Below are 26,978 nucleotides of genomic sequence, written 5' to 3'. Positions count from 1 at the left end.
TGCTCAAACCGGAGAGAAGAGGAAGATGAGGAAACTTCAGAGATCACAGGCTGCATTTCGCACAGACATTCAATGCTGGAACAAAAACTTCAATTCCTTTTATAAAACTGTACATACTGCAGTTTTCTTTCAACCCAGAGGCATCACTTTTATTCCTTGGATACAGAATACAAAAACCAAAGCATCCCCACTCATCCACGTGTGTTTAAACGCCACAGTTTCAACACTCCGGCTGATGCGAGCTGAGAAAACAGACTCACTCTGAAGCTCTTGGCCCGCTGAGGTATGAGAGAGCGGTTTCACTCCAAAATAAACCATCAGAACAAAAAAGAAAAAGAAAAAAAGAGAGTTTCATTCACAAACGACAGTTTAAAACATTTGCATTTAATCCCAAAAAACAAAACAAACTTCATATGATGGAGGCAGCGAGTCCTAAGAGGGCCGGGAAAGTGTAGTCGCCTAAATGTAAAGCAACATCAGAGAGAATTACATAATCAAATCATCAACTGGAGTGACTTTTTTTTCTGTGTACATAATTGATTTTGATAGATTTGAAATAAAGAGAAGACCCGAGTAGGTCACATGATTCTTTCAGGTAAAGCAGGTGAACAGCAGCTGATTAAAAAGGAAGAAAACGTCAGGAACACGCGGACAAACCTCAGTTTCACTGATTTTAATCTGGACACGTCAAACGTGCTGCAGTTCAGAAATGGGTGAAACTGAGGTTTGAGGACTTGTTGGGAGTTTCTTCTTTAACCCTCTACTGCACGCCTTACCTCCTGATATTTAAACTCACCGATGGCCTTTCAATGGAACGATAAAGAGAAAAGGGATGTGTGACCTGCGGGGATGAACATCTCGCGTGGGTTTTCTCCCACAGTCCTGGTTTAAAACCAAAATCAACACAGCGGGTCGTCTGGGAGGACGATGCCTGCTGAATCTGTCTTCATTACAGACTCACAGGGGTTAATTTCACAATTTTCCACAACTTCCCAGAGACTTCCTGTTGGAGCGAACGCTCCTGATTTGCACAAAGAACCCTAAACTCCTGCTTAATGCAGATGAAGACGTGGCGGCTCGATGCTGTGCCTTTTAAAACACCCCTCTGCTTTACGCCTGCACCAACACCGCAACTATGCAGTCGGTGGATTCCTGTGTTGCAAATATGTGAATCTCTTTGTAACTCAGATCAGATCAAATGCACTGTGTTAGGCTCAACATAGTGACACGACTGAAGAGAGACTGCTGATGGCTGCTGCCTCTGAGGACAAGCAAACTTCAGCTTTAGGATAAAAATATCACAAAAATGTGATTTCCACAGAATTCTGAAGCAATATTTTTGTGTTTTCAGATTTGCTCAAAAATGAATCCACATAATAAATTAATCTTTATGAAAAGTGTCTGAATTTCATGCTGCACTTCCCCAATAATTCAAAGACACAGTTTATGTTGTTGCACAGCGAGTCTGTGCAGTTCAAAGAACAAATCTTTGCTTAAGTGTTGATTAAAAGTTATATTTAGTGATAAAAACTTGATCAAATCTACTGGCTGGCTTGGGAATGACTGTGTCAACATGGATGAGTTGGAGAAGATGGTCGGGATGAGGGAAGTCTACTCAGACTGCTGCCCCTGTGACCCGAACCCAGATAAGTGGCAGAAAACGGACGGATGGATGGAAAACGCCAACATTTCGCCCAAATGGTGTAACTATGTGTGCAGTAGAGTTAAAAAGCCGTCACCATTCAGATCGAGCCGGTGTGCCTGACACCTAAACAGTTGCTGTCCTCGGAGTAAAAAGGGCGCCGTTTTACTGCCACCATCTACTACAAACAATAACTCATTACATGATATTATTACGTTCCATATTGTTCGACACAAAATGAGCCGATGAACAGCAGAGTTTGAATCTGAGCTGAATTAGAATCACATCATCAATTAAAATTTAATTATATCTGCGTCATCTGTGCCGCCACCTTAAAAAATGAAGCGGTGAAACTACAGCGTGACCTGATGGAAAAGACGGAAACTGATCGGAAAGAAGCGAGCTTAGCAAACAGCTGTCACCTCTGCTTAAAGCTCAACATTAACTGGGTCTGGCAGCTGTAATCCTGCCTTTTTAATTTCAACAGCATCAAGAAAATAAAATTGAGGAAAAGGCAGATTTGTTTTTCATTGATTAATGTGCTTGAGATCCTCTTACAGGATATCAGTTTAAGCGTGGTCAATATCTGTGTCAATCACCATTTTCTTGTTTCCTGTAACTATGTTAGAACAGGACGGCGATCGCCTCATTTTGCAGACGATCGGCTAATAAGATGAATCCAATCAATCAATCACTGGGGAAGTTGGAAGTTAATGATTGTCTGTTTCCCGTGGAGAAATTCTGGTTCCTGGTCCTGAACGGAGAGACCACGTCGACCTTATACAGGCTGGGCGATCAATGGGGATGAGAGCCTGCTGGACAAAAAGGATGCAGTGAAGTAATCCAGGCAGTGAAGTAATCCAGGTTACTGTCTGTAACTTCAGCAGAACCTCTGAGGCAGAAACGACCTCTGTGAGGCTCTCAGGGCAGTGTTAGAATGACTTTTTCACACGAACACAGATGTTCTCTCGCAGCAGAGACAACGAGTCTGTAGAGAGAAGTCGCCATTTTTAAACCAAGACACTGATGGACATTTTACTTTTGATGTCTCAGTACTACAGAGAGAGGGGAGGTGAAGCAAAGGGAGGGGGTGTTTGATCACAGCTCAGAGCGCTAAGGAGAGGTTGGTCCGTGGAGGCAATGCACACTTCCTCGTCCTCCACCTCCTCATCATGGATGAAGTCATTTTTTTCCTGTTTTTTAAAACAAATTTAGATATGCAGTGGTCACGGATGAGTAGTGTGATGCATCCAACTCCTCCATCCATCCATCCATCCTCAGACGTGCTGCAGCTTCAGTCTGTTGATACAAACAAAAGGAGGATGTTTAAAAGTGTGTGGCCTAGAGAATGTGCCTTTCACCCAACGCACTTCAGACTACCATAAAGGCTGAACATTTGCAGCCATCACGAGCGCATTCAGCCACTCTGCGGCTCAATGAGAGAAATTATCACATGCACAGAAGCTGGTGATCAATATGAACTCTCGCAGCTGCAGAAAGCCTCTCAGAGCAGATCAGAACGCATCCTGATCCCCGAGTCACAAACAGCAGTTGTATTTCACGTCCCCGGCGTGGCACTTTCCCTCTAAGATGGAAAGATAAGGGAAGGGGTTAAAGTAGCCTGGAAAGATCTGGAACGGCGTCCCGGTGCTTTCAGTTAATGTGTAATTAAATCTGAGAGGCAGTTTAATACATTTTAATATCGAGCGAGTTCATTTTTCATGTTGCTTCCAGCTGATGCCATGGAGGAACGACCACTCGGGAAATGATGTCACCGCACAGACACACAGTCGGTAAAACCTCTTTTTCCTCCTCGTTTCTCATTCCTGTCATGAGTTCATGCTCCTCTTCTTCTTTCAGGGTCACCACAGCAGATCATCGCTCTCTACCATCCTCCTGTCACACCAACCCTCTGCATGACCTCCTTCACTACAGCCATTAGTCTTCTCTGAGCTCTTCCTCCAGCCTGGCAGCTCCCATCCCTCCTCTGCACATATCCAAAGCATCTCCACCCACTCCACCTGGCCAGCACTCTTTTTCACCTCTCCTGTGATGTGGATGATTGACCACAGGTATTTAAACTAACCTACCTTCACTACGTGTTCTCCTCGTTGCATCTGTCTCACTGTCATCTGCACACATTTATTCTGTCCTGCCTCTGACTTTGATTCCTCTTCTCTCCTGTGCATACCGCCACCTGCTCCCTACTGTCATAAAGTCATCTGCAAACATCATACCCTGCAGAGGCTCCCACCTGTCAGCCTATCCATTGCCACTGCAAACAAAGAGGGGCTCGGAGAGAATGATTGCCCACCTGTCACTCCCACCACACACCTCGCCACTGTCCTGCACCACCCTCCCATGCTGCAGATGCCAATAAAGTTGTGGTCACAATGGAAACTAGCTTTAAAGATATCAACATATATCATCTAACACAAATTTTGAACCACACAAAAGCCCCTTTTCCATTAGTACCTACTCAGCACGACTCGCCATGGTCCACGCTTTTCAGGGTTTTCCATTAGGTCATAGCACCTGGTACAATTTAGTACCTACTCCCGGGTTCCAAACAATCCGAGCAGGTGCTAAAATGTGACGTCATCAGACTGCATGCTACTGATTGTCTGGTCAGCAGCGTCGCTCGATGAGTCATGAAAGCGTCTCGTTCACGAAAATCAAAACCGCCACTTTTAAAACCGGGCAACGAGGGAAACGGCTACAAAAAAAACAACGCCGTGGTCCCCGAGTCAAACGAACAGCCAGACTGAGCAGCAGGTATATACTTGCCTGGACGTCCACCGTTGCTGTAGCATTCGCGTCACATATTAATTACATTGTGGGACGCTTTGACGCGTTGCTATGACAATGGCCAAGCATATTAGGAGGTACTCAATTGCAATGGAAAACCAGTCGATCCAAGTCGAGTCGATCCGAGTTGGTACTAACGTAAAGGCAGCTAAAGTATCTGCAAGCTAAAGAGCCAATATTTATTTTTGCTATAGTTTCCTCTCATGAGCAGCGAGGTTTGAAGGCTGCAGGTTGAACTTCTGATATATCTTTTCATTCCCTAACGAGGTTTTATTAAACTTTAAATATTAAAATTTTAATTTAATAAAAGGTTACACTGACCTACTGCGTCACCTTGTGGTGCACGATGGCACTGCACAAAAGTACAGCTCAAACACAGCTCGACTTCAGTTGATATCTCTTCAACACAATACACACCGATGTTTCCATAAAGTCAGAGCAGTCGTTTCTTCACATTTGGTTCAGAACTTTAAAACCTCCTGACATTAGACTATTAATGTTATTAAAAGGTAAAACAGATAAAAAGGTTTTAAAGGATGGAGAATTTTAGAAGACAGGAGGTTTCACTCGGCCATGTGACTCTTTCCAACAATCCATAAACATTACCAAGAGTGCAAAACAGCCTCTTAATGTTGTGTCCGTGACTTGTTCTGCAAACATTGCTACAACAATATCTTTGTGTTTTAATGTTGGCGTTTGCCAATACTTGAGTGATTCACGCAATTCAGCCTCTCCACACTGGAGCCTCAGAAACATCACACGATTTAATTCAATCAGACTTTAAACGGACTCCACTGTATCAGCCCTATCATCTGTCCAGCAGGCTGTAGCTCATTTCCTCTGAAAAGCCTTTAAAAGCTTAATTGTGCCTCTAATTTCCCTGGTTTCCTGATCTCCACCCTAACACACACACACACACACACACACACACACACACACACACACACACACACACACACACCCCTGACTTGTGCCGTTTCTCACGAATGAGTCATCAGAGGTGTAAATGCAGCTACTGTGGATTTTTTATATCAGAACAAAAGGAAAGCAGCGATCCTGCTGTACTCAGTCCAAATGGTAAAAATTTTACTGGAGTCTGTTTTTAAACGGCCCAGATCTAATTGGATAAAGATAACACACATGCAGCTGTTATCAACTAATATTCTGTGTTAATCATTTCGATTTAATTTTAAAAGAATCGAGGAATTCAAATTCAAATGTCAAAATTGTTGCAAATGCCAAAAACGTATGGTTTATTCGTATTAAATGACAGAGAAAAGCAACAAATCTTCACTTGAAAAAAAGAAAATTATGAAAATAAAAGAATAAAAGTCAAAATTTGCTCCAGCAAAAGTCCAAACAACCTCAGTTCACCTTTGTTTTTGTTTTTTTATGGCCGCCGTTTTTATCATCCTTTGCGGCAACAACCTAATTTATACATTAAGAGTAGATTAATTAAAAGTTGTTGAATATGTGTGTTCACATATTATTATTATTTTAAAGCCTTGGTATCTTGGTTCCATCAAGTGGAACTATTCTCATTTGCAGCTCCATGTTTATTTCTGGACTTTAATAAAGAAGCTTAGTATGACTCGCGCTTTAATTTTACCTGTTTAGCTTCTACCACCTTTAAAGAAATTTTCTTCTGATTGGCCGGCCTGCATAAGAAAAATGGGTGGAGCTTCTGTGACTAGCATGATCATATACTTTCTATGGTGTCACATGACACCTGAAAAAGCAACTCAATTTTTGAAACTTTGACCATTTTTAAGATTAACGGATCGTATCAGGATACATGCGGCAGGAAAAGCATAACAGGCCTCCTTCAGTTTGAACCATTTTATTCGGTTCTCCTCTGGTTTTACTTTATGAGATTAATCAATTAACTGCCCACAGATCGCCTTTCTAGCTTTTATCACGCCATCTGAATTTAAGCCCAACTCACGCTGACTTCAAACTGTTTCCATATTATTACAGTTCCAGAGAAAAGGAAATATTTATTATTTAAAGCTTTGCCATTTGCCAAAGTGATAACACCCCAGTCACATGATAAATGGGTACAGGGAGAGTGCTAATGACTGGACTTCCTCCAGCCTGTGGTTTATCCACTTAGCTCACTTTTAAACCACAGCGTGCAGAAAAACAGACGAACGGACGGAAATGTGAAAAACATTGATTCAGACCACGGTGAGTGACTCCTCTTCCCAGCGGTGCATGACTCACGGCACCATGAAGCGGTAATATTATGGGCTATCACCTATATACAGTGGGGCAAAAAAGTATTTAGTCAGCCACCGATTGTGCAAGTTCCCCCACCTAAAATGATGACAGAGGTCAGTAATTTGCACCAGAGGTACACTTCAACTGTGAGAGACAGAATGTGAAAAAAAAAAAAAAAATCCATGAATCCACATGGTAGGATTTGTAAAGAATTTATTCGTAAATCAGGGTGGAAAATAAGTATTTGGTCAATAACAAAAATACAACTCAATACTTTGTAACATAACCTTTGTTGGCAATAACAGAGGTCAAACGTTTACTATAGGTCTTTACCAGGTTTGCACACACAGTAGCTGGTATTTTGGCCCATTCCTCCATGCAGATCTTCTCGAGAGCAGTGATGTTTTGGGGCTGTCGCCGAGCAACACGGACTTTCAACTCCCGCCACAGATTTTCTATGGGGTTGAGGTCTGGAGACTGGCTAGGCCACTCCAGGACTTTCAAATGCTTCTTACAGAGCCACTCCTTTGTTGCCCGGGCGGTGTGTTTTGGATCATTGTCATGTTGGAAGACCCAGCCTCGTTTCATCTTCAAAGTTCTCACTGATGGAAGGAGGTTTTGGCTCAAAATCTCACGATACATGGCCCCATTCATTCTGTCCTTAACACGGATCAGTCGTCCTGTCCCCTTGGCAGAGAAACAGCCCCATAGCATGATGTTTCCACCCCCATGCTTCACAGTAGGTATGGTGTTCTTGGGATGCAACTCAGTATTCTTCTTCCTCCAAACACGACGAGTTGAGTTTATACCAAAAAGTTCTACTTTGGTTTCATCTGACCACATGACATTCTCCCAATCCTCTGCTGTATCATCCATGTGCTCTCTGGCAAACTTCAGACGGGCCTGGACATGCACTGGCTTCAGCAGCGGAACACGTCTGGCACTGCGGGATTTGATTCCCTGCCGTTGTAGTGTGTTACTGATGGTGACCTTTGTTACTTTGGTCCCAGCTCTCTGCAGGTCATTCACCAGGTCCCCCCGTGTGGTTCTGGGATCTTTGCTCACCGTTCTCATGATCATTTTGACCCCACGGGATGAGATCTTGCGTGGAGCCCCAGATCGAGGGAGATTATCAGTGGTCTTGTATGTCTTCCATTTTCTGATGATTGCTCCCACAGTTGATTTTTTCACACCAAGCTGCTTGCCTATTGTAGATTCACTCTTCCCAGTCTGGTGCAGGTCTACAATACTTTTCCTGGTGTCCTTCGAAAGCTCTTTGGTCTTGGCCATGGCGGAGTTTGGAGTCTGACTGTTTGAGGCTGTGGACAGGTGTCTTTTATACAGATGATGAGTTCAAACAGGTGCCATTCATACAGGTAACGAGTGGGGGACAGAAAAGCTTCTTACAGAAGACGTTACAGGTCTGTGAGAGCCAGAGATTTTCCTTGTTTGAGGTGACCAAATACTTATTTTCCACCCTGATTTACAAATAAATTCTTTACAAATCCTACCATGTGGATTCATGGATTTTTTTTTCACATTCTGTCTCTCACAGTTGAAGTGTACCTCTGGTGCAAATTACTGACCTCTGTCATCATTTTAAGTGGGGGAACTTGCACAATCGGTGGCTGACTAAATACTTTTTTGCCCCACTGTAAGGGCTGGTTGGCCTTATAGTTCAGTGCTCCCATCAACCCCAGCAGTAATGAGGGGTGTCACAACGAATGAAGGAAAGGGGCATAAAGGAGCACAGTGTTGTTCAGAGACACATACAAAAGAAAAACAAGTTTAAACCAGTTGTTCTCTTTTTTCTTCAACGTCCAACACCAGAAAAAAAAAAGAGATCCACGATTCAGTTTTAGTAAATTAAAAGGTCGGCCTCACAGTCTGAGAACTGCTGGTTTAAACAGAGATGAGCAACATAAACAGAAACCAGTTCTGAAGCAGGCACTCAGCTACACTCATGGCAAAAAGGAACCATCAGAGCTCAAAGCCACATTTGCACCCCAGAGTCACACCGACTCTCCAGTTTCCAATCTGTGTTGGGCAGATTAGACTTGCTAAGCATGTGGTAATTAGGATATAATCTGAGAACCCAGATAGTCTGATGATCGGGCCTCTGGAGTTAGTGGCCAATTTTTCTGGGCTTCCAGTGCAGCCGGCTGATATCTGGGGAAAGATTTCCATTTCTGTCCTCGGGCAGGTTTATGGATGCAGATTATTAAAAAGAAAAACTAATAACAACAGCTTTTTAATCAGGTTTTATTGGCATCAGAAAATAGCTGATTGGATCCCAGACTGGGAGTATTTACTCTGTGCCATCTCAAACATGACCCATCAGCAGAATACTTGAGTTTGTCTCATGTATATTCATGGAGATTAATTAGGACCAAACACAAATTATAAGTAAGGCTGATGGGAACTTTGTTGTATGGATGCACGGATTGTGTAATTCTGGGCTTATGCAGATGTTTTAAAAAGTAAATGAATACAAATGTGGCTGTTTATTCATTTCAAAATTAAAACGCCTCCAGGGACTTTCATTTCAGAGCAATATCTAACCTAACTTTAACTCCAGGGAACACTTGGACTTAAAAAAATAAAACAAAAACACATGTATAGAATCACCTGACCAATCAGATGAAAACTGGTTAAAACGTTCGATGACTTTGCCCTAAAATAAGATTTAAAAAAACTTTTTACCCCACTTTCCCCCTCTTACATCATCATCTTTGCCTTTGCTGACATCTCAGATTTAAATATCATGTCTGTGGTTTATAATATTACTGCTCAGTTGTCAATACACCCACTGTTTTCTTCATCCTTCAAGCATTTTAAAAACACCAATTTCCACGAGTTTTGAAGCAAATATCAAGATTTCAGCATCGTTTACAAATGCAAATACATAAAAATATATCTGAACGTTTGCCTGCACGTGACCAAAGGCTGCAAAATATTATTGTCCAACATACTGCAAATGGATTGTATACGGAAACAAGAAAGGTACAAAACTCTTGCCCCTTGCCTATTTACAGAGATTAAACAGACCCTTGGAGATCGCTTAAGAAACAAATGTGTAGCTGCAGACAAATGAGCATCAGCACAGAGTCTACAGTACTGCAAGAATCAAGATAAAACCCTGACCTGATGGTGTATGACAGGTGGAAGCTATTTAACTAATTCATTAAACGTGGATCTTTCTCAGAGGCACCACATAAAAAGTCAAAGCACGCACGATTTAGCTGCATGTTTGCACATAATTCATCTAATAATCTAATAATTATCACAATATTTTAGTCTAAAATAAAACCGCGGAGCAAACCTGATCAGGTGAAGCTATTACACTAAAAACTACCCAAAGAAGACCCTGAAAGAGTTTAATGGAGCTCATTTGGCTCTGCTCACATACAAGATGTCCTCTTAGTTTGTGCACCATCTATAGTCCAGATTTGTTCCCAGCGTTCACCAACAACTCAGCGCCTGAGGCCTGAATTATTCAGATTTCCCTCCTGAGATTGCTGATGGGTAGAGGAGCACGTTAACGGATACTTATGAGTCTGAATGTTTTGAATTAGATTGCTTATAAAATGTGTTTTTAACTGAAATGATCTGGTTCCACAGATGCCATGAGTGTAACTGCAAAACAGGCAAGACAGCAAATGCACTCTGATCATATCATATGATTAACAGCTCACATCAATGCAAAAAAATAAGAGGAGGAGACAGAGTAAAAGGTTTGGTAATGCAGGCAGAGCATCAAGCAGCAGGAATTTCATTACAGCCATAAAAACAACAAAAACAAAAGGTTTTACATGCTGGAGAAGAACAGGAAGAGGAGGAGGAACAGCACACGGGGAGTGCATCCAACAAAGGAGGTGGAGTTAAAAGTTTCAGTCCATCAGAGGAGGAGCAGGAAGACAGCCGGGAGGAGTTTCAAAACAGGAAGTGGGTCCTGATCGGTGGAAGGAGGAGGTAGCATTGCAGGTCAGATTTTTTAAAAAGCAGCATCTAAAGCTATCTTTGGGTTTGTCAGGCCACCAAACAGCTCCCGTCATGATTTATTTATAAGGGAATGAAGACAAAAAGAGTGAGAGAGCCACACCATGAGGGAAATGAAAACCAGCACAATCACAAAAAAAAGCACAAAAAAAAGAAGAAGCAGGAGCACAGCGTGAGGAGGCGTTAGAGGTGCGCAGGGGATTTACAGTAAGCCACCGTCTCAAAGTCAGTGATAAGGACCGCACCTGAGGACGGCTGCTCTGAGGACGGCTGCGTTTCTGCTGTCGGAGCAGCGTCGCTCTCGGCAGGCGGCGCGTCATCTTCTTTTTCTACTGAAGGTTCAGGCGAGCTCGGTTCAGCTTCCAGGACGGAGGGGGCGGGCGGGGAGTCGGGTTTGTCTGCTGTCGGAGAGAAAAAGGCAACAAGGCTCGATTCAGAATGAAATAAAAGCTTATGCTCAAAGGCAATCTGGAGGGAAATAAAGATGTTCATGTGCAGAGCAACTTGAGAAAAAAGCAACACAGTGTCATTCAGCGTGGTGCTACGTTCTCCTTTGATGTGTGCACGGTTTCCTGTTTCCTATACTTTCATTGCATCCACAATATTAATTCCTCCATTTTATTGTCACAAGAAAGATAAAATAACTGCAGCTATGATGAAGTAAAAATCCTGCCCAGTAGTGCTCTCGACTCAGCCTTTAAATCCTTACAGCATGTGGAGTCTCGTCAATTAGAGATAAATAAACTGCAGGACCCAGCTTGCATCTAATCAGCTGTTGTTGGGTGAGAACCCAAAAATTCTGCAGGTTTTGGAGGCGTTACTTGAATCGAGATTAACATCAGTTAAAATTTAGCTCAAAATGAGCTGAACTGCAAAGCGGCGCGGGAGGATTTCAGATGCTGGGTTAGTTCAAGCGGGAGATTAGAAGCACCTGGATTAATCCTCCTGATGCAGCTGGATTAGAGCTGCTGCTGGTTTGCTGATCCTCACTATACCACAGGACTGTCAGCGTGTAATGTTTCTACTCTCTAAAGAAAGTACTTTTTAGTTAAATATAATAGAAACTAAGCTTTAGAAAAAAACATGTAAAATGACTGAAATTATATGTTGTATTAACTAAATAAAATAAACCAATACACCCAGCATGTGAAGGACATTTCTTTGACATTTATTAAGACTGAACTATTAATAATTGACTTCGTCTTTCCAGTCGCTCTATATTATCCTAGAAACTTGTAAAAAATAAACCGCAAAAACATTTTGAAACAACGAAATCTGAATTTAAATGAGAAAATCCACAAAGCTAAATACTAATGAAAGATTAATGAAAAAAAACCATAAATAAATCTGGTTCTAATGTTCTGGTTCTTCATTTAGGATAAATTAAAGCAGCAGAAATAACCAGTCATTTTAATTTGTGCACGTCTTTGTTTTTGTCTCAGTCACACTAGAATAAACATAAGACTGCAACTTTTATGTGCCTGGGAAAAACTGTAGCCTGGTTGATGCACTGATGTTGCATCCTCAACCTCTGGGTGACCAGCTTCAATCAAAAGGTGACTGCACGGGTCGGCTGACAGGAGGAAACCCGTCTGCAGACAGCTGCAGTCACTCTCATACAGACTGGTGAAGGTTTGCAAACTCCTCTGAATCAGTCTGGGCTCACCTGCAACAGAGGACTCAACTTTCCATAGCTGTCATTTCTCACACGTGTTTACACCATCGGAAAAGCTCTGTGTAGTTTTGGTGAAGCGGCTGCGTGGACAGAACATGTAGGAGGTCCTATAAGTCCAGCTCACGCCCTAATACAGCGTCCAGATATTACACTCTCACACACGCCTGTTGGGCGAGTCCTAGAGAAGTGCGGGGTGCAGTGGATGAAAACAGCCTGGTGCGTTTTATGTTGAGGGGTTAATTTTTTTTTATTACCTTGTGACGGGGCTGGAGGCGTATCCTCGTCCACCTTCACCTCACAGGGGGCGGGGTCAGATGGCAGTGCAGTAGGTGAGTCTTTAGGAGCCGAGTCAGGTTCTGACACCATCACCTGGATCTCCTGGATTTCAGCTTTTTCCGGAGGAGACGAAACATCAACGGCTGAGCACAGAGGATGGAGAGAAGAGGTGAAGATGAGGGGAGGAAACAAAAAGGAGAGAACAGAGAGGTGTTGGGGCGGAGGTAGAAAAAGAGAAATCAGAAGAGACAAGGTAAGAAAATAAGAGAGGTGTGAATATTTTCCCCTCACTGACTGAATCTTTGACAGAAACAAAGGGAAAATATGAAGGCTGTCCATTTAACAGATTAAAACCAGAAAGTGACCTTCCTTAATGTCACAATTATTTCTAACGAGCCGTTTTTTTTCCATAAATAACAAAAAGTTATGTAACCATCCCTAAAGGTCTCTGAGAAACGCTGAGCACTACGGGTCACAGGTGCAGCAGCATCCTCCCTGTGCAGGAGGGAGACATGCTGCAGGGCTTCCTGTAGGAGAACAGAGAGCTTAAATGGGCACAAAGTCCTATGTTGAGACACTTCTGCCGACTTACTGGGAGAAATGTTCACCAACTTGACACAAAAGTAAAAGTTCAGCCTTCAGAACAACATAAAAGGTGCCCGAAGCAAAGAAATAAAGACACGTTGTCAATCGCTTCTGCAGCATTTGAAGCTTTACAAGCCCCCAGTTTAAGCGCGCTAAGTTAATATTTGCATTAACTGAAGTGTCTCAACGGCTCTTCTGTGAACACAGTAAAAATGCTTCATTTTCTGCCGCTTATATAGTCAACCAGAGGCTGTCTCCCTCTTCCTGGCCAGGAAGAGGGAGTAGTTCCTAAACCAGCCGAGAGATGTGATCTCTCCAGCATGTCCCGGGCCTCCTTCTGGACATGCAAAACGCTCCGTAAGCTTTACATTCAGGATTGTTGGAGTGCTGTTTCTCTCCTCCGCTAACAGCTCTTCATCCTACATTGCTCCTCTGCGATTTCTCATTAACACACGTAAAATTGCATCAATGATTCTTCTCTTTATAGCCCTGCACAAATGCTAACTTTAACAAATGGTTTTCAAAAAAATGTTATTGCATCATTAGCTGATAAATCCTCGTTATTTATCAGATTTATTGAGTTTAAGCCACCTGGGATATTATTTGATGTTAACACTGGTATAGCACATGTGCAGCAGCTTCAGAAAATTGCTACAATAATTCCCTGTTATGGTCTCAGTGTGGGGTAACTATTCTACCTGCATGCTCCTCGCTCTGTGACTCGGCAGCTTCACTAGAGCTGCCAGCTTGGCTCTTGATCTCTTCCTCCTGCTGCTCCTCCTCCTCTTCCTTCTTCTGTGGGGGGCTGGAATCAACGCTGGAGGGTTTCGGCGGGCTCTCGCCTCCCATGCTGCTCCTGGGTGACAGCAACTCCATCTCCTCTCCCCAGTCTGACACTGGCTTGTGGCCGTCCAGTGGGGAGAAGGGGCTGAGGGGTTTGCCTCCCTCGGGGGACTCCTGAGCGGCCGCTGGGGGCGGGATGTGGACCTTTGGCCTGGGAGTCCGCTGATCTTTGGGGCTTCCTGCTGATGCCTGACGAGAACGAGGTTTGGGAGTTTTTGGGGAGGACTCTTTGCTCTTTGCTTGCTTCTCCTTTCCGATGTCCTTCTTCTCGTCGCCTTTGGAGTCTTGCTCCGAGTCGCTCACCTCCTCATATTCCCCATCGTCACTGGCATCCTCCCATTCATCATCATCCTCTCCTCCTCCATTCTTCTCCTCCACCTAAGGAAAGATGGAAACAAAGAAAGAGTTAGCGATTTATTTATTTAAAATCCTGCAACAAATGCTTTAATTTGGATGTTTGATTGGAGTGGCAGGAGCATTTAAGGCACCGGCTCTCGTGTCCCATTTCAGAAACTAAAAAAAAATTCACACCTCACAAAAAGAAAAAGGATCCATTTCTCTGAAGTAAAGCTCAGCATGACAGATACTTTATTATTCATAGAAGTCCAGATGCACCCGTTACCTTCTGTACTGTGGGAGGTTTAGATTTCTCTTCTTCCTTATCTTTCTTTTTACTCTTCTCTTCCTTCTTCGTCTTGTCCTCCTTTTCCTTCTCCTCTTTCTCCTCCTTCTCCTTTTCCTTCTCCTCCTCTTCCTTCTCTCCCTCCCAGCGGTTGTCATGCATGCTGTGAAAAGTTTCAGAATAAAAGGTTCAGTGGACATCGCATTAGCGTGAGAAATACACCGAAAACCATCGCAATTCTCAACAAGAGCTGTTAAAATGTTTATTATAAAGGAAAATGAGGAACATTACAACTAGTTTAAAAGTCATTTTAGTGTTTCAGACTTCAGTTTCTTCACTGCAGAACAGCTTTGTGATGAAGAATTACATTAAAAAGTCAAGTAAATGGATCTGTCAGCTGATGGTGAGAAAAGTTTTACCTGTAGCTCTGCTTCTGTCCTCGGCCCCTCCCTCTGCTCCGGTCGCCCCTCGGCCCCTGGGTCCTGCCCTGGGACAGGAAGTCGCCGAATGTCGGCGCTTTCGGAGGTCGCTTACTGTCATCTAAGGAGACATCGATGGTGAGTATACATCAAACTATGAGCTGCTGTGATGTTTAATCTAAAAAAGCAGAAAGCAGGTGATGGATGTTTCATCATCACTGCTCAAAAGTGAGGCACAGGAGTGTTTTTTTTAAAGTAAGAAATAAAAATTCAAAACGGAGAGGGGGCACACGTTGTGTCATTAACATGTCTTTATGCCACTGGCTGTCTGTTGGAAAGTATCCAGGCATGTAAAAGTCCATCTAATAATGTTAAAAATAAAACATTTCAATAAAAACTGCCTACACCGATTCTTCCGCCTCCGCTGCGGTCTGCGAGTTAACGTCATAACTTGCGTGACAGCAGCTGTCCCGCTGGGTCAGCTGCAGAGTGCGTCTGAGCTCTGGGACGACGCCAGATGTGTATTATGATTATTATTGATGGCATCAAGAGAGAACGAAAAGATTTTTAAGATAAAGACGAGAAGAGGGATGAGGAAATACTACGAGTAAAACTGAGAACATCCAAATTTTAAAGCCACCTCGTTTGGACTCCTTTAGAGTTACAACTGGAAATTTGAGCGAAAGAAAAAAGAGATGTTGTACAGAGGGTGAAAGAAAGGTGTTGATTAGGTGAGCAGCTAATGGAGACATGAAGGAGGAAAAAATTAATTTTTCCAGTATTTTGTCTCAGGAGAAATCCACATCGAGTTTTCAGTGTCACAAACTGAAGCCAAAATGTTTGTTTTATAACATTTTTTATGACCAACTTTCAGCATCATGGGACCAATCTGATGACTCGGGTTTGACACAAAGAATCACAGTTAGAAGATCAACCAAGTATCAAAAAAAGAGACTTTCCACATGCTTTAACTTGTTTTTTGGCCAGCGGCACATTAACACATGCTGATGTTCAAAGTCAATTTAAAGGCAAATTTTTTAATGTGTTGCATATTAAAAGACAAAGGAAAGAAGAAAAAAAGAAAAAAGGCTGATTTTTGGGGTGGTCACATGTTCCCTATTTTTAAGATGTGGCTGATTTTTTTATGGAATGACCTCAATAGAAAAAAGAAATGTGGAAATTTGAAAAAAAAAAAAAAAAGAGTCAGAGAGGGAAGAAGAGCAGAGGACACGAGGAGAAGGTCAGAGACCAAAAGCTCAGACGAGGGAGGAGGATAAGAGCTCAACAGGGAGAGAGGAGAGGATGTCATTAAAAGGTCAGAAAGAGACAGATACAAGTACAAACGAAAAGAAGGGATCAGTGAGGAGACAAAGGATGTAGGCGACAAGACTGAAGAGGACTGAAGGATAAATCACAGTGAAGACATGAACGCAGCCAAAGCCAAGGCTCAAAAACTGAGGACCATCCACAAACACTGGTGGACATCCTGAGGTCGCTGTGTGTGCAGGCGGCAGCATCTGAAGCGTTTCCAGCCACAGAAAGATTAGAGCTGCTCACACAAAGGCAAACCTCTCCGAGCTGTCACAACGTCTGTGATTTTAGAGATGAGAGCAGTCAGAATTTACATCAGGGTCTCTGAAGGTTTAATTGAGACAGATTCAGAGTATTTGGATATTTCCAAAGACTCAAGATTAACCTGCATTTAAAATTAAAAACATGATTTGCTACTGTTGCTTAATTCTCACAGTTATACACAAGTTTCCTAATTTCAGTGCCTTGAATGAAGACAGTTTGCCTTTGGTTTGGACTTTCTGGGGCCTGTAACATGAAGCATGTTTACTTCAGGTTTAACTCCAGGTTAAGTAGGTGGGACACAGTAACTACTGTACTGACCAATCAGTTCTCTGGAAAAATAACATTCCCAAAGGGGATCCTGTGCTTTTCCATTTCAGGCAGTATGAGAGACTTTAGTTTAAAATAATAATAATAATCTTTCCTTGGTGAATCAATAACAGAAAGATCCTTAAGATCCAACTGTATTGCTTCTAAACGTTCATTGAACGATGACATACAACTATAACAGTCCTATAATCTTTAAACAGGGCACCTAAGCCTCGACCTTTCTGCAGGAATGCCTGTATTCAACGACCTGTTCACATAACTGGACCCTGCATACTGCAGCTGTAACTACAGTCAGCTCTTCCTCGTCTTAAGGAGTGAAGCCTGATAAGAAAAAGATGAATGCTACAGGCCCCGGGTCTTAACATGAGCTAAAAAGAAGTGGAATTAAACGCTGGTATCAATAGTGGACTAAGCTGATTGTCATAATAACACCATTAAGGGCTGCGCCATCATGAGGGTGAGTCGGGCATGTGAGTTAGGGGTGAGGCTGGTTTTGGGTGCAGCTGCTTCACACAGACACACTCAGACTCAGGCCCATGCTGTGGTCTAACCTGAGGCCCTGCCCCGAGGCTCTGTACGAGAGTTATGCCCCCGCGCTGCAGAGAGGACACACAAACACGTTACACTACGTCTGCCACACACACACCAAAAACATTATCTGTGAAATAAGGTTTTGACATAAACACTCACTGCAACTCTGTAAACATCGTTTATCTTGCTACTAAGTAAAGACCATTAAAATCTCTGCCTAGTCAAATAAAGTCTTCAGTCCTTTGAAAAATAAAATAAACATGCAGGAGCTTCGGTCGGGTTGGTCAAAGTCAGTTAGCACAATAAAGGAAATCCGGACTCCTCCAAACAGAACGACCGCGGCTTAACTCCAAGCTTAATCTGGACTCTGGGGAAACACGGCGAGCATTCACATAACGAGCTTAATTACTCAGGAGGGCGACTGTTGCCTCTCATACAGAGTGGGGTGTTTGACGTGTATACATCAACACAGCAGAGAGACATCGTGTCAGACGAGCGAAGCCGTGGCATGGAGGTGGATCGAGGGTCAGCTGCTGTGTTGTGCAACAGCATGCGATGGGTGTGCGTGCGTCTGTGTGTACTTGCCTCTCCTGCCGCCCTCCGATGGGATACCCTCAGTGGCCGCATATGGGTCCTCTTTGAACCTGTGAAAACAGCCACAGGGTTACACACACATCAAACGTTAGCGCCCTCTCTGCCACGTCAGTCTGTCGCCATCTTTATCCCAGCAGACGCCTTCCATCGTGCTCACCTCTTCCTCCCCCTCCATCTTTGTAAAGTCACTAAAGTTCTGTAGCAGAGCTTTAGTAAACCCAACATAAGCGGCACTATTTCAGACACTACAGACTACTACTACACAACACAGATATTCAATGAGGGTTTCTAAGTCTGGACTTTTGCGGGACCAACCAAAGACAGTCACAGACCGGTCCTGAAGCCTCATGAATGCTGTGGCTCACTACACTCTATCCTACTTTGCTGCATTTATTCTCCCTTGAACTGCGCCCCTGCCACTGAGAAGCATCTCCTTTCAATTCCATCTGATAAAGTCCAAGCAGGTTGTCCAGCTGCTCTGCTGGAGTCCTGCTGAGATGATCGTCCCTCTGGCTCAGTCTCTAAACTCTGCAGATGACTTCTGAAGCTCCATCAAAGTCACTGTCAGGTTTCTGGTCACCTCTTCTTGAGATTGTTAGCATCTTCCACTTCAATACTGTGCCGACTCTGAACGGTTTTTGATCCATTTCTTTGCCACAGTTTCATCTAAGAGCTCTGCAGAGGCCTCCGATAAGCTCGAGGAGGTGGCTGGGGAGAAGGAGGCCCCCCTCAATGCTCTATCAAAGTGACTCGATGGATGAATTGATGTGCAGAGACTGCCTTAAGACTTCCTGGCATCTTTTTGTTCTGCAGTTTGAATTACGGGATCTTAGTTTACTTTTAAAAGAAAGACTCTTACATGTTGTCCGTCTTCTGTGCATCCCACTCTCGTCTCCACTGGCCTGTGGCGTTACGATGGCGTGCTAATCTCTCCTCATCTATCTGCTCACGCTCCTTCTTCCAGCGCAGGTACTCTGCTCTTTCCCGGCCGGTCATAGACATCGTCATATCCATAGAGCCTTTGGGACCAGGTCTCCGGCTCTGCAGAGAAGTCAGAGTAAATAATTCAGCCACAGGAGTTTAAATAAAGACAAAGGTAATGCTCATAAACAGAACCACCCGAAACCCATTTTTAAAGAAGTACTCACGGTCCACTCTTTTTCCAGCTCAGACCCTGTCTTCACATTGTCAAAGTCCAGTCCCCCCCAGTTTCGTACATGTCTCCGGCTGCCCTCCTTGCGGTCCGTGTCCGGGGCTGGACCTGAACGTCTCGGGTCATCCAGGAAGTTACGGGTCGGTTTGTCTCCATCCTGCTGTGAAACGGAACGACTCTGTTCAGCTCAGGCTAGTTCCTCGCTGATTTTAAATGATTTTAAAAAAGCAAAACAAACAAAAATACTGCGCAGAAGAACCACACGATTTAAATGTGAGACCAAAGCAGAGACGGTTAGCTTCATAACACTTGATCTTATGGGAAATTTATGTTATAGTAATTTAAGAGGATAAAAAAAAACACATCTGGTGTGTGTACAGTCATAACAATCCATCTGTGCTGTCTCACCGGACAACAATTTATGCATTTACACACATCTCTGCTATATTAAGCAAATTAAACTCCAATAAAAACAAGTGGTTAGAAAAGTTTTATTATAATGTTGGTCTTTCAGAGCCTTGTCTGTAAAATCCATTTCTGGAAATCAAACCCGCTACGACACATGGCAGCTGAAAAAAAACCAAAAAAAACCCCAGTGACTTCCATACCCGCTGTCCTCTCTCATACTCTGCTATCCTCTCCATTTCTTCATTCATCTTCTCAATGTTCTGTCGTCTCTTCTCCTCCCATTCCTGTCAGGAAGTTTGTGACATTCGAGTTATTATTGAACAGGATGTTAGTGTTACAACCGTTTTAACAATACTGGAAAATGACTGCATCGTCCATGTTACAAAGTCCTCCACCAGGAGGTAACTGCAGCAGATTTTTGAGCCAAAATAAAAAATTTTCTGCAGTATTTTCCCAAAAATCCCAGTTTTAGTACTTCTGTGTTAAAAGATTAAAATGGCTGGGACCAAAGTTAGAGCACGTGCCGTGGCTACAGCAATACTTTTGTAGATGTTACATACACATGTAAATTCTTTGTATCATGTTTTTTCTACACACTGAAATCATCCCAGCTCCTGTTTTAAACTGAAAGTCAACATTCGGTGCTTAAAAGCACAAGAACAGAAGCAGCTTTGAACATTCACAGGTCGTGCACTCGAATTTAAACAAGACACACAACTGGATATGGATTAGCTCGGTTTATAGATCATTTATAGATTATAGATAGTCATCTTTCGTTTATTATTTCACTTTAATATGAATTTTTTAATATATGACAACAAATGTGACATATTCTCATACCTCTGAATGGACTTTAACAGTTAATAAATTAAGCTAAGCCCCATGAGACTTCATTGATACATGACTTCAAGTAATCGCACTACCATGTATACCACACAGTCACACTCTAAATGTATTATCTTCAGTGTCTTGCATCGTGCATCATGCAGCTGCATCCTGTGTGAAAACCTCCCTCAAACAGTTCATCCTCACCCACCTTGGATTTCCTGTCTATTCCTCCTGGTGTCCCTTCTCCTCCTCCTCCCCCTCCTCCTCTTCCTCCTCCTCCTCTTCCTCCTCCTCCTCCTCTCCTTCCTCCTCTGCGTCCATGGCCTCCTGCCTCACCAGGCTCTCCATCTCTGGGTGTTCTCGGTTCCCAGTCTCTCCTGTCTTGGCGACCTCCGCCCCCACCTCCTACTCCTTGTCCTACTTGTCCTCCACCACCACCACCACCTCCTCTCTGACCTCCCCGACTCATTCGCCCAGACCCGGTCCTCCTGGGGGGGCTGCGGCCATCACTCTGCCCTCTGTGGCTGTCGCTCTCCTCTGATGTCTTCCGGCCGCGAGGAGTTCCCGGTCTCCATTCGTTCACAACTCTCTTCTCCTGTAAGCAGCACACACACAGACTTTCACTGTGAACGGAGTGATTTTAACAGCACCTTAGTTACAATTTCAGTCAGCTGCTGGAGGAGGCTCAACATGACATATGTGGTAGTTTAAAAACACCATCCTTATTCCTGATTCTTTGACTAATCAAAACACCTAAGTGTCCATTTTAGCCTGTTATAATGTGGATCAATAACAACTTATAGATCATATTAGTTATATTTGGCTACCAATAAATTATAAGTGAGGGAAAAATCTGTTTTGGATACATTTTGGATTTTTTGTGGTGCTAGAAGAGTTACAGCGCATGGCAAAAGAAAATAAAGGTTTGGTTGATTTATGGTGTAAAATTGAAGTTTTTCATTTAGATTTTTGTCAAAAAAATCTGAGTTAAAAAGGTACTTATCAGCAGTAGAGCTCATAAGAAGTCAGATAAAGCCGTATTTTATTCACACTTTAAATTAGATAGCTTGACAGCAGCTCATTGGAAAAGAAGGAGAATGACCTTCATTGCCTTCAAACACCATTATTACATTATTAATATTATGTAATAATGGTAATTCATAGTATAATACATTATATTATTATTATGCAATTACTTTTTTCAGTATTGTCAGGAATGTTAATATTTCAAGACCATTTCAAAAAAATTGCAAGCAATAGCACGCCGTAACTTTTAGGATATAAAGGGACTAACAGGGTGAAGATTATAACAACACATCATCTTCAACCCAGGAAATGGAACAGCTCAACTCTTACAGTTACAAACTCGTCAATCTAATGAATGTCACATGAACTAAAGACTAATCTGCGCTATGGATTATGCAAAGAGCTACAACATGATGAACTCTGAGAGGCTGAGTTATGAGACAGAAAGAGGCCATCGTCGTTCATCAGGTTTTCAAAGGCCTCTTCAGAAAAGGTCCAACAGACTAATGGGCCCAGATCAACCCTTTAACCAGTCAGACAGGCGCTCGTGTGGAGCAGGCAGCCCCCTGCTGTTCTCCAGGCCTTTCTTTTGTCTTATGACCTTTTCAGTTTGAAATCTAGGTGCCGGCAGTGATCGGTAGTCTTTTCTGAGGCAATCTGGATCTCAGCAGGCGCTCACTCCACTCTTACACCTGTATCCCCCCTGGATCTGCTTACCAGCTTCTTCAGCCCACAGGAGACTAATTAGAAACGTGGCAAACTAAACGACTAATGGAGGGGGGGGGGACTGGTTGTGCCAAAAAACAGAGCGTTAAAAACCCTGATTTTAACCAATGGGCCATGAATGCAGCTCTAAAAGAATCATGATGTTGTTGTGGTTTGCCATATTGTTCCCAGTTCCCTGCAGTTCCTCTACTGACCACTTGAGGCTGCACCCTAAAGTGAGTCCCTGTGTTAAAATGAGCCTTTACAGGAAAAGCAAACATGTTTGCAGACCGGTATGAAATCTAGTCTCTGGATAGTTCACTGTCCATGTGTCCATGAGGCCAATTCAAGTATTATTACTCTGTTACTAATTATTGGGCATTTTTCTGGTGCATGATCAGCTTGGCAGGCTTAGCCGATCATTTAGAACTGCACTGTTTTTACCCCAAAGGTGTCCTCCTTTGGGGTAAAAACAAGCAAAAAACAAACAGACAACAAACCCCCCAACATCCTGGCAGCCAAAATGCAGGCTTCAGAAAAATCAGAGTCAATGTCGCTATGGCTACATCCATCCATTATATGCAATCCATGTTTTTTCTCCTTTTCAGACAAATGTGTCCACGGCATTTGTCCAATTTGTGTTCACAAGGCACGCTTAAATCCTGTTTGTCTGCAGGAGAAAAGGATAGATCTAACAAACAGATGATCTGCATACCGAGCAGAAAGAGCTGGATAAACCGATTACACAGATAGTTCTCCAGCATGGTCGGGTACTTTAATGAGCTGGCTAAAGTTCATTCTGCACAAACATCTGCAGTTAACAACATTATGTTAGTACAGCAGGTACAATCATCTCAGCTCTGTTTCAAGACAATTACCCAACATGCCTTTTTAAAATCCCATTTTTGCCCAGCAGAGCTGCATGAATGGATAAACACGTTAAAGAGAAAACTCATCTCATGAACTCTCACAGGGTAACTTTGGGTATTTTTAGTGTGTGCTGTGCTCTAATTTTATGCCCGCTGCTTCACTGTTCCCTCCAGCCATCCTAGGCTTAGTACTTCAGGCCTTTGAAAGCAAAGTGCCAGCAGAAGAGTGTTAGAGGACAATTACCTTTACAGATTTGTAATCAGTAGGAATCCCTGCCACGATTTGTAAAAACAGATAAACGTCTCCCATCACTACTTTGTGTCAAAGAAGTGAAATATATATTTAATCATTTTTAATCCCAGAAAATCCAATAAAAAAGAAAAATAGCTGTGTGCAATGGTGACTGAAGTTCCCACATATGTGGCCCAGTTAGAGTCTGGCACCTGCCCACAACACTTCTGTTCTGACGCCAGATCTGCACCAGTACACTTTGTTTTGATTTTTATCTAGTGCGAGCGGGCGAAAGCAGCTCGCTTCTCTTTGCTGGCTTCCAGTTTACGGATTAATTTTAAAATCCTTTATTTTCCATTTTATCTGTCTGAAATGCTTCACGCACATATCCTGTTTCAGATGCTTTTATCTCTTACTCGGTTTGACTGTACAGCACTTGGGTCGGCCCTGTTGTTGTAGGTTAAAAATGCTTCATAAATTAAGTGAATAAATGATAGTGATGGAAGTACAACATAATCTGAACCGGCACCACCACACAAAGGATGTTCAGTTCGACTTGATTTCTCACCCCTGTTGCTTTAGAAAGGTCGACTATGACAGTGAAGTTTTCTTTCTCCGTCTTTGGCTCGTGGGGGCGGGGCTTACGAGGTGTAGTCACCGCAATGCCCTCTTGCTCTGCTTTCTTCTTATCTTCCTCTATTTCCTGTTAAAAAATAAATAAATGCAGGAGCCCAGTGAGACTAATGCTTAATAAGAAACGCACCAAAGACAAACAGGTCTGGGGTGTGTTCTGTGTTCATACGACAAAAGTAAGAAGATTAAGTCAAGTAGTCATCCGTGTGCAGCTGATGGACACTTTTCTCCCACAATGCAATGCGCAAAGGGAATAGGACAGCCACTAATATCGGGAAAACCAAAAACTGTTTGTTTATGGGAAAAGAGTGTCTATTTTCCAATTAAAAAGAAAATTATTTTAATCGCTCTGAACTGATGATATTGTGTTTCATCCTTCAGACACTTTTTTTTTTTAAATTTCTCAGTCTGTACATGTGAAGCTCAAGAGAAGCTGTGGTTGTATCTTATCTGAGACCTGAAAAGAAAAATTTGGTTTTCTAAACGTTTCTCATCATATTTCAGTGGCTACAAGTCTAATGAAATAAGACATATGACAACTATTTAACTTATTAAACAGCTCCCAAATCTATTGATGAGACCATGTTGCTCATTCAGCTTCATGAAGTGAAGAATTCCTTAAAAAATAGAAACGAGTAGCAGTAAATCCTGAAACATCAGCTCGCCTCAACATCCCAGCAAATAAGATCAAAACGCAGCAAGTTCAAATTCAACTTGAAAGTGTTGGCTGCTTGCCGTGAATAAATAAATTCAGAAGAGAAATGGTTTGAAACAAACAAACAAAAACAGTTATTCAGGGTTTCCTGATTCAAAACAGGGCTTTTGGGGGCGCACACAGCATGAGTGGCTCCACTGAATGTTTATAAAGGCCACTTAAGATTTTAAGGTATTTCAAGCTTGAGTTCATTAAAGCAAACTTGTAAAAAAAAAGAAAAAAAAGAAGTTGTTGAAATATCTTTTAACCACAGTCCTAATTTGTCTTGGCTTTTGTCTCAAGTATGCAGTATAATCTTTGACTAATGTGGTAAAACAAGCTGCTTTTATGTAGAAGTGAATCGTTGTGTTTTGAGACATTCTGGGGATGTCATCATTCTTCGGTGAGGACAGTTATCAACATCAAGATGGTAGTATTAAAGATACATTTAGCGTGTAAAATCTTTCCGTACCTGGTACCTCTTCATCAGAGCTTCATTCTTCTTCCTCAGAGCTTCAATTCGCTTGTCCAGCTCTGCATCCTTCTCCTCCTTTGTCTTGAGATCCACCGTTGAAGACTGAAGCAAAGAGGAGGAAAGCAGAAGTGACAAGACCGGTTTGGCCTGTAATACTTTAATGTGCAGCGCTAAACTAAGCACAATGAAGATACATCAGCTGTCCCAGCTTAATTAAATAATTGTTTTGCTTTTATTAAAGAGGAGAAAGAAATAAGACACCCATATACAAATATTCTATGAGAGAGAAAGAGCGAGAGATTGCGCTCAAAGAACGCAAAACTGAAATCAACGAGAATAAAGATGGCAGTAGTAGTAGCAGAACATACTTTTATACACTTGTCTCGTCTTTGTACTTCTGTCTCATGTTACCACTTTATTATTCAACTTTATGTTTTTAAATGCTCATGAATTGTTTCTGTCGTAACGATAAACGATCGTTTAAAGGTAAGGGAAACATTTAGTGACTTCTCCGGGAGGCGGGAGATGCAAATATGAACGCCCTGTGTCCAAGTTTAACAACAGACAGAAGGCAACAACTTTGCATACTTTTCGGATGAATTTAATTTAAATATAGGATGTTAGGAACCAAGAACAGCCTTAAAAATAACAGCAATTGAAATGACTCTCCAAAATACGAGCCTGAAACCGTTACCAGGGTGGCTGTGAGATGATTAGACTTCCTTCTAGACAGACTTTGGTCCTCCTGAAAGTTTTGGGTAACCTACACAGAAGATCAAGACACTGTCTGCAGTGTTTTTACTCACCATAGCTGCCTTCGGCTCTTCTTCACACACTGGTGGCTGGCTGCTTGTTCCACCTGTAAAGAAGATTAGGAGGATGAGGAGCATCCTACCGTTTCTTTACCTCCACTATACAGATACTACACCTTCAGTAAGGTGAGTTTCTTTGCGTTAACCCGTGAGCACAGGAACAAGAAGGATGAATAGAAACCCTAGATTACACAGTAACAGAAATTGAGCGGTGACTGGGTACCGCCCTCTTTTCCCTTCTGCTGTTTCACCCTTCCTCACTATTGATTACACTATTGAAGGTAATCGCAGGTGAGTTTACAGCCAGGTGTGTGATGAAACCCATTTCAAAAGCTTCTATAAAAGTCTCAGAGCTGCAGACAAGACGTATATATGACACCCGAGGAACAGTACCACAGCACACATACCTGAGGCTATTTTAGCACATCCAGCCTCACCTGAGCTGCAATAAAGTACTGGTTTGGTGTTTTTGTCTGTCCCTGGTATGCTGTTCAGTAATGTAAGCACACTGAGCCATGTCTGAGCTGTCTGAGCCGATACAAAGCCGCGAGGAGCCCACGAGACGTGGAAACAGACCACCGCAAACAGAGACGACGTGCAGAAGAACACCTGGATGAACGTTCACACGCACTAAAGTTACAGTCCGTTCACGTTACCTGTTTCAGAGGGAACTGTTGCAACGGCAATAAGGGCCAATGTTTGAACTCGCTGCTGTTCGCCAATTCCTGCGCCTCAATCCGTCCTCATTATTCCACTTCCTGTTAGCAGCGGCTAACTTCCTGCCAAATAAATCCCGCCTCCCGGTTCTTAAAAAGACAGTACACTTTCTGACGGCTCAAAACGATCCCAGCAGATTTTCGCTGGAAAAGTCTGCCTCTGCGCACCACCACAGTGGATTTTAAACCAAACCATCAGGATGTGACTGAAGTACAGACTTCCAGCTTTAGCTTAGCGGGCTTTACAAAAAAAATGTCTGGGAACAAGACATTTTTTTTATACAGAGCCCCCAACTTTAGAGGCTTAAAGA

At 42.8% G+C, this 26,978-nt stretch overlaps 1 protein-coding gene across 3 annotated transcripts; it reads right to left on the bottom strand.

The window, feature by feature from the left end:
• Positions 1-122: 122 nt before the first annotated feature.
• Positions 123-26,731, bottom strand: ccdc9 (coiled-coil domain containing 9). 3 transcript variants are annotated; one of them, XM_004569630.2, is made up of 16 exons: positions 26,608-26,731; positions 25,946-25,998; positions 25,137-25,241; positions 23,906-24,040; positions 20,714-21,100; positions 19,878-19,961; positions 19,265-19,429; positions 18,976-19,157; positions 18,108-18,166; positions 17,543-17,587; positions 15,090-15,210; positions 14,671-14,833; positions 13,904-14,426; positions 12,599-12,763; positions 10,915-11,070; positions 123-2,941 (listed from the first exon to the last, which is right to left on the bottom strand). In XM_004569630.2, exons 2-16 carry the CDS (start codon positions 25,946-25,948, stop codon positions 2,937-2,939), a joined length of 2,298 nt encoding a protein of 765 aa, XP_004569687.2. In that variant the 5' UTR covers positions 25,949-25,998; positions 26,608-26,731; the 3' UTR covers positions 123-2,936. The 3 variants fall into 3 exon arrangements, with proteins under 3 accessions (XP_004569687.2, XP_076729554.1, XP_004569688.2); XM_076873439.1 differs by having other exon boundaries at positions 12,599-12,733; XM_004569631.2 differs by lacking the exon at positions 17,543-17,587.
• Between the last annotated feature and the right edge of the window lie 247 nt (positions 26,732-26,978).

The sequence above is a fragment of the Maylandia zebra genome, linkage group LG14 (assembly GCF_041146795.1).
Source record: "Maylandia zebra isolate NMK-2024a linkage group LG14, Mzebra_GT3a, whole genome shotgun sequence".
Classification (NCBI taxonomy): Eukaryota; Metazoa; Chordata; class Actinopteri; order Cichliformes; family Cichlidae; genus Maylandia; species Maylandia zebra.
This window is presented reverse-complemented; position numbering and strand designations above follow the sequence as displayed.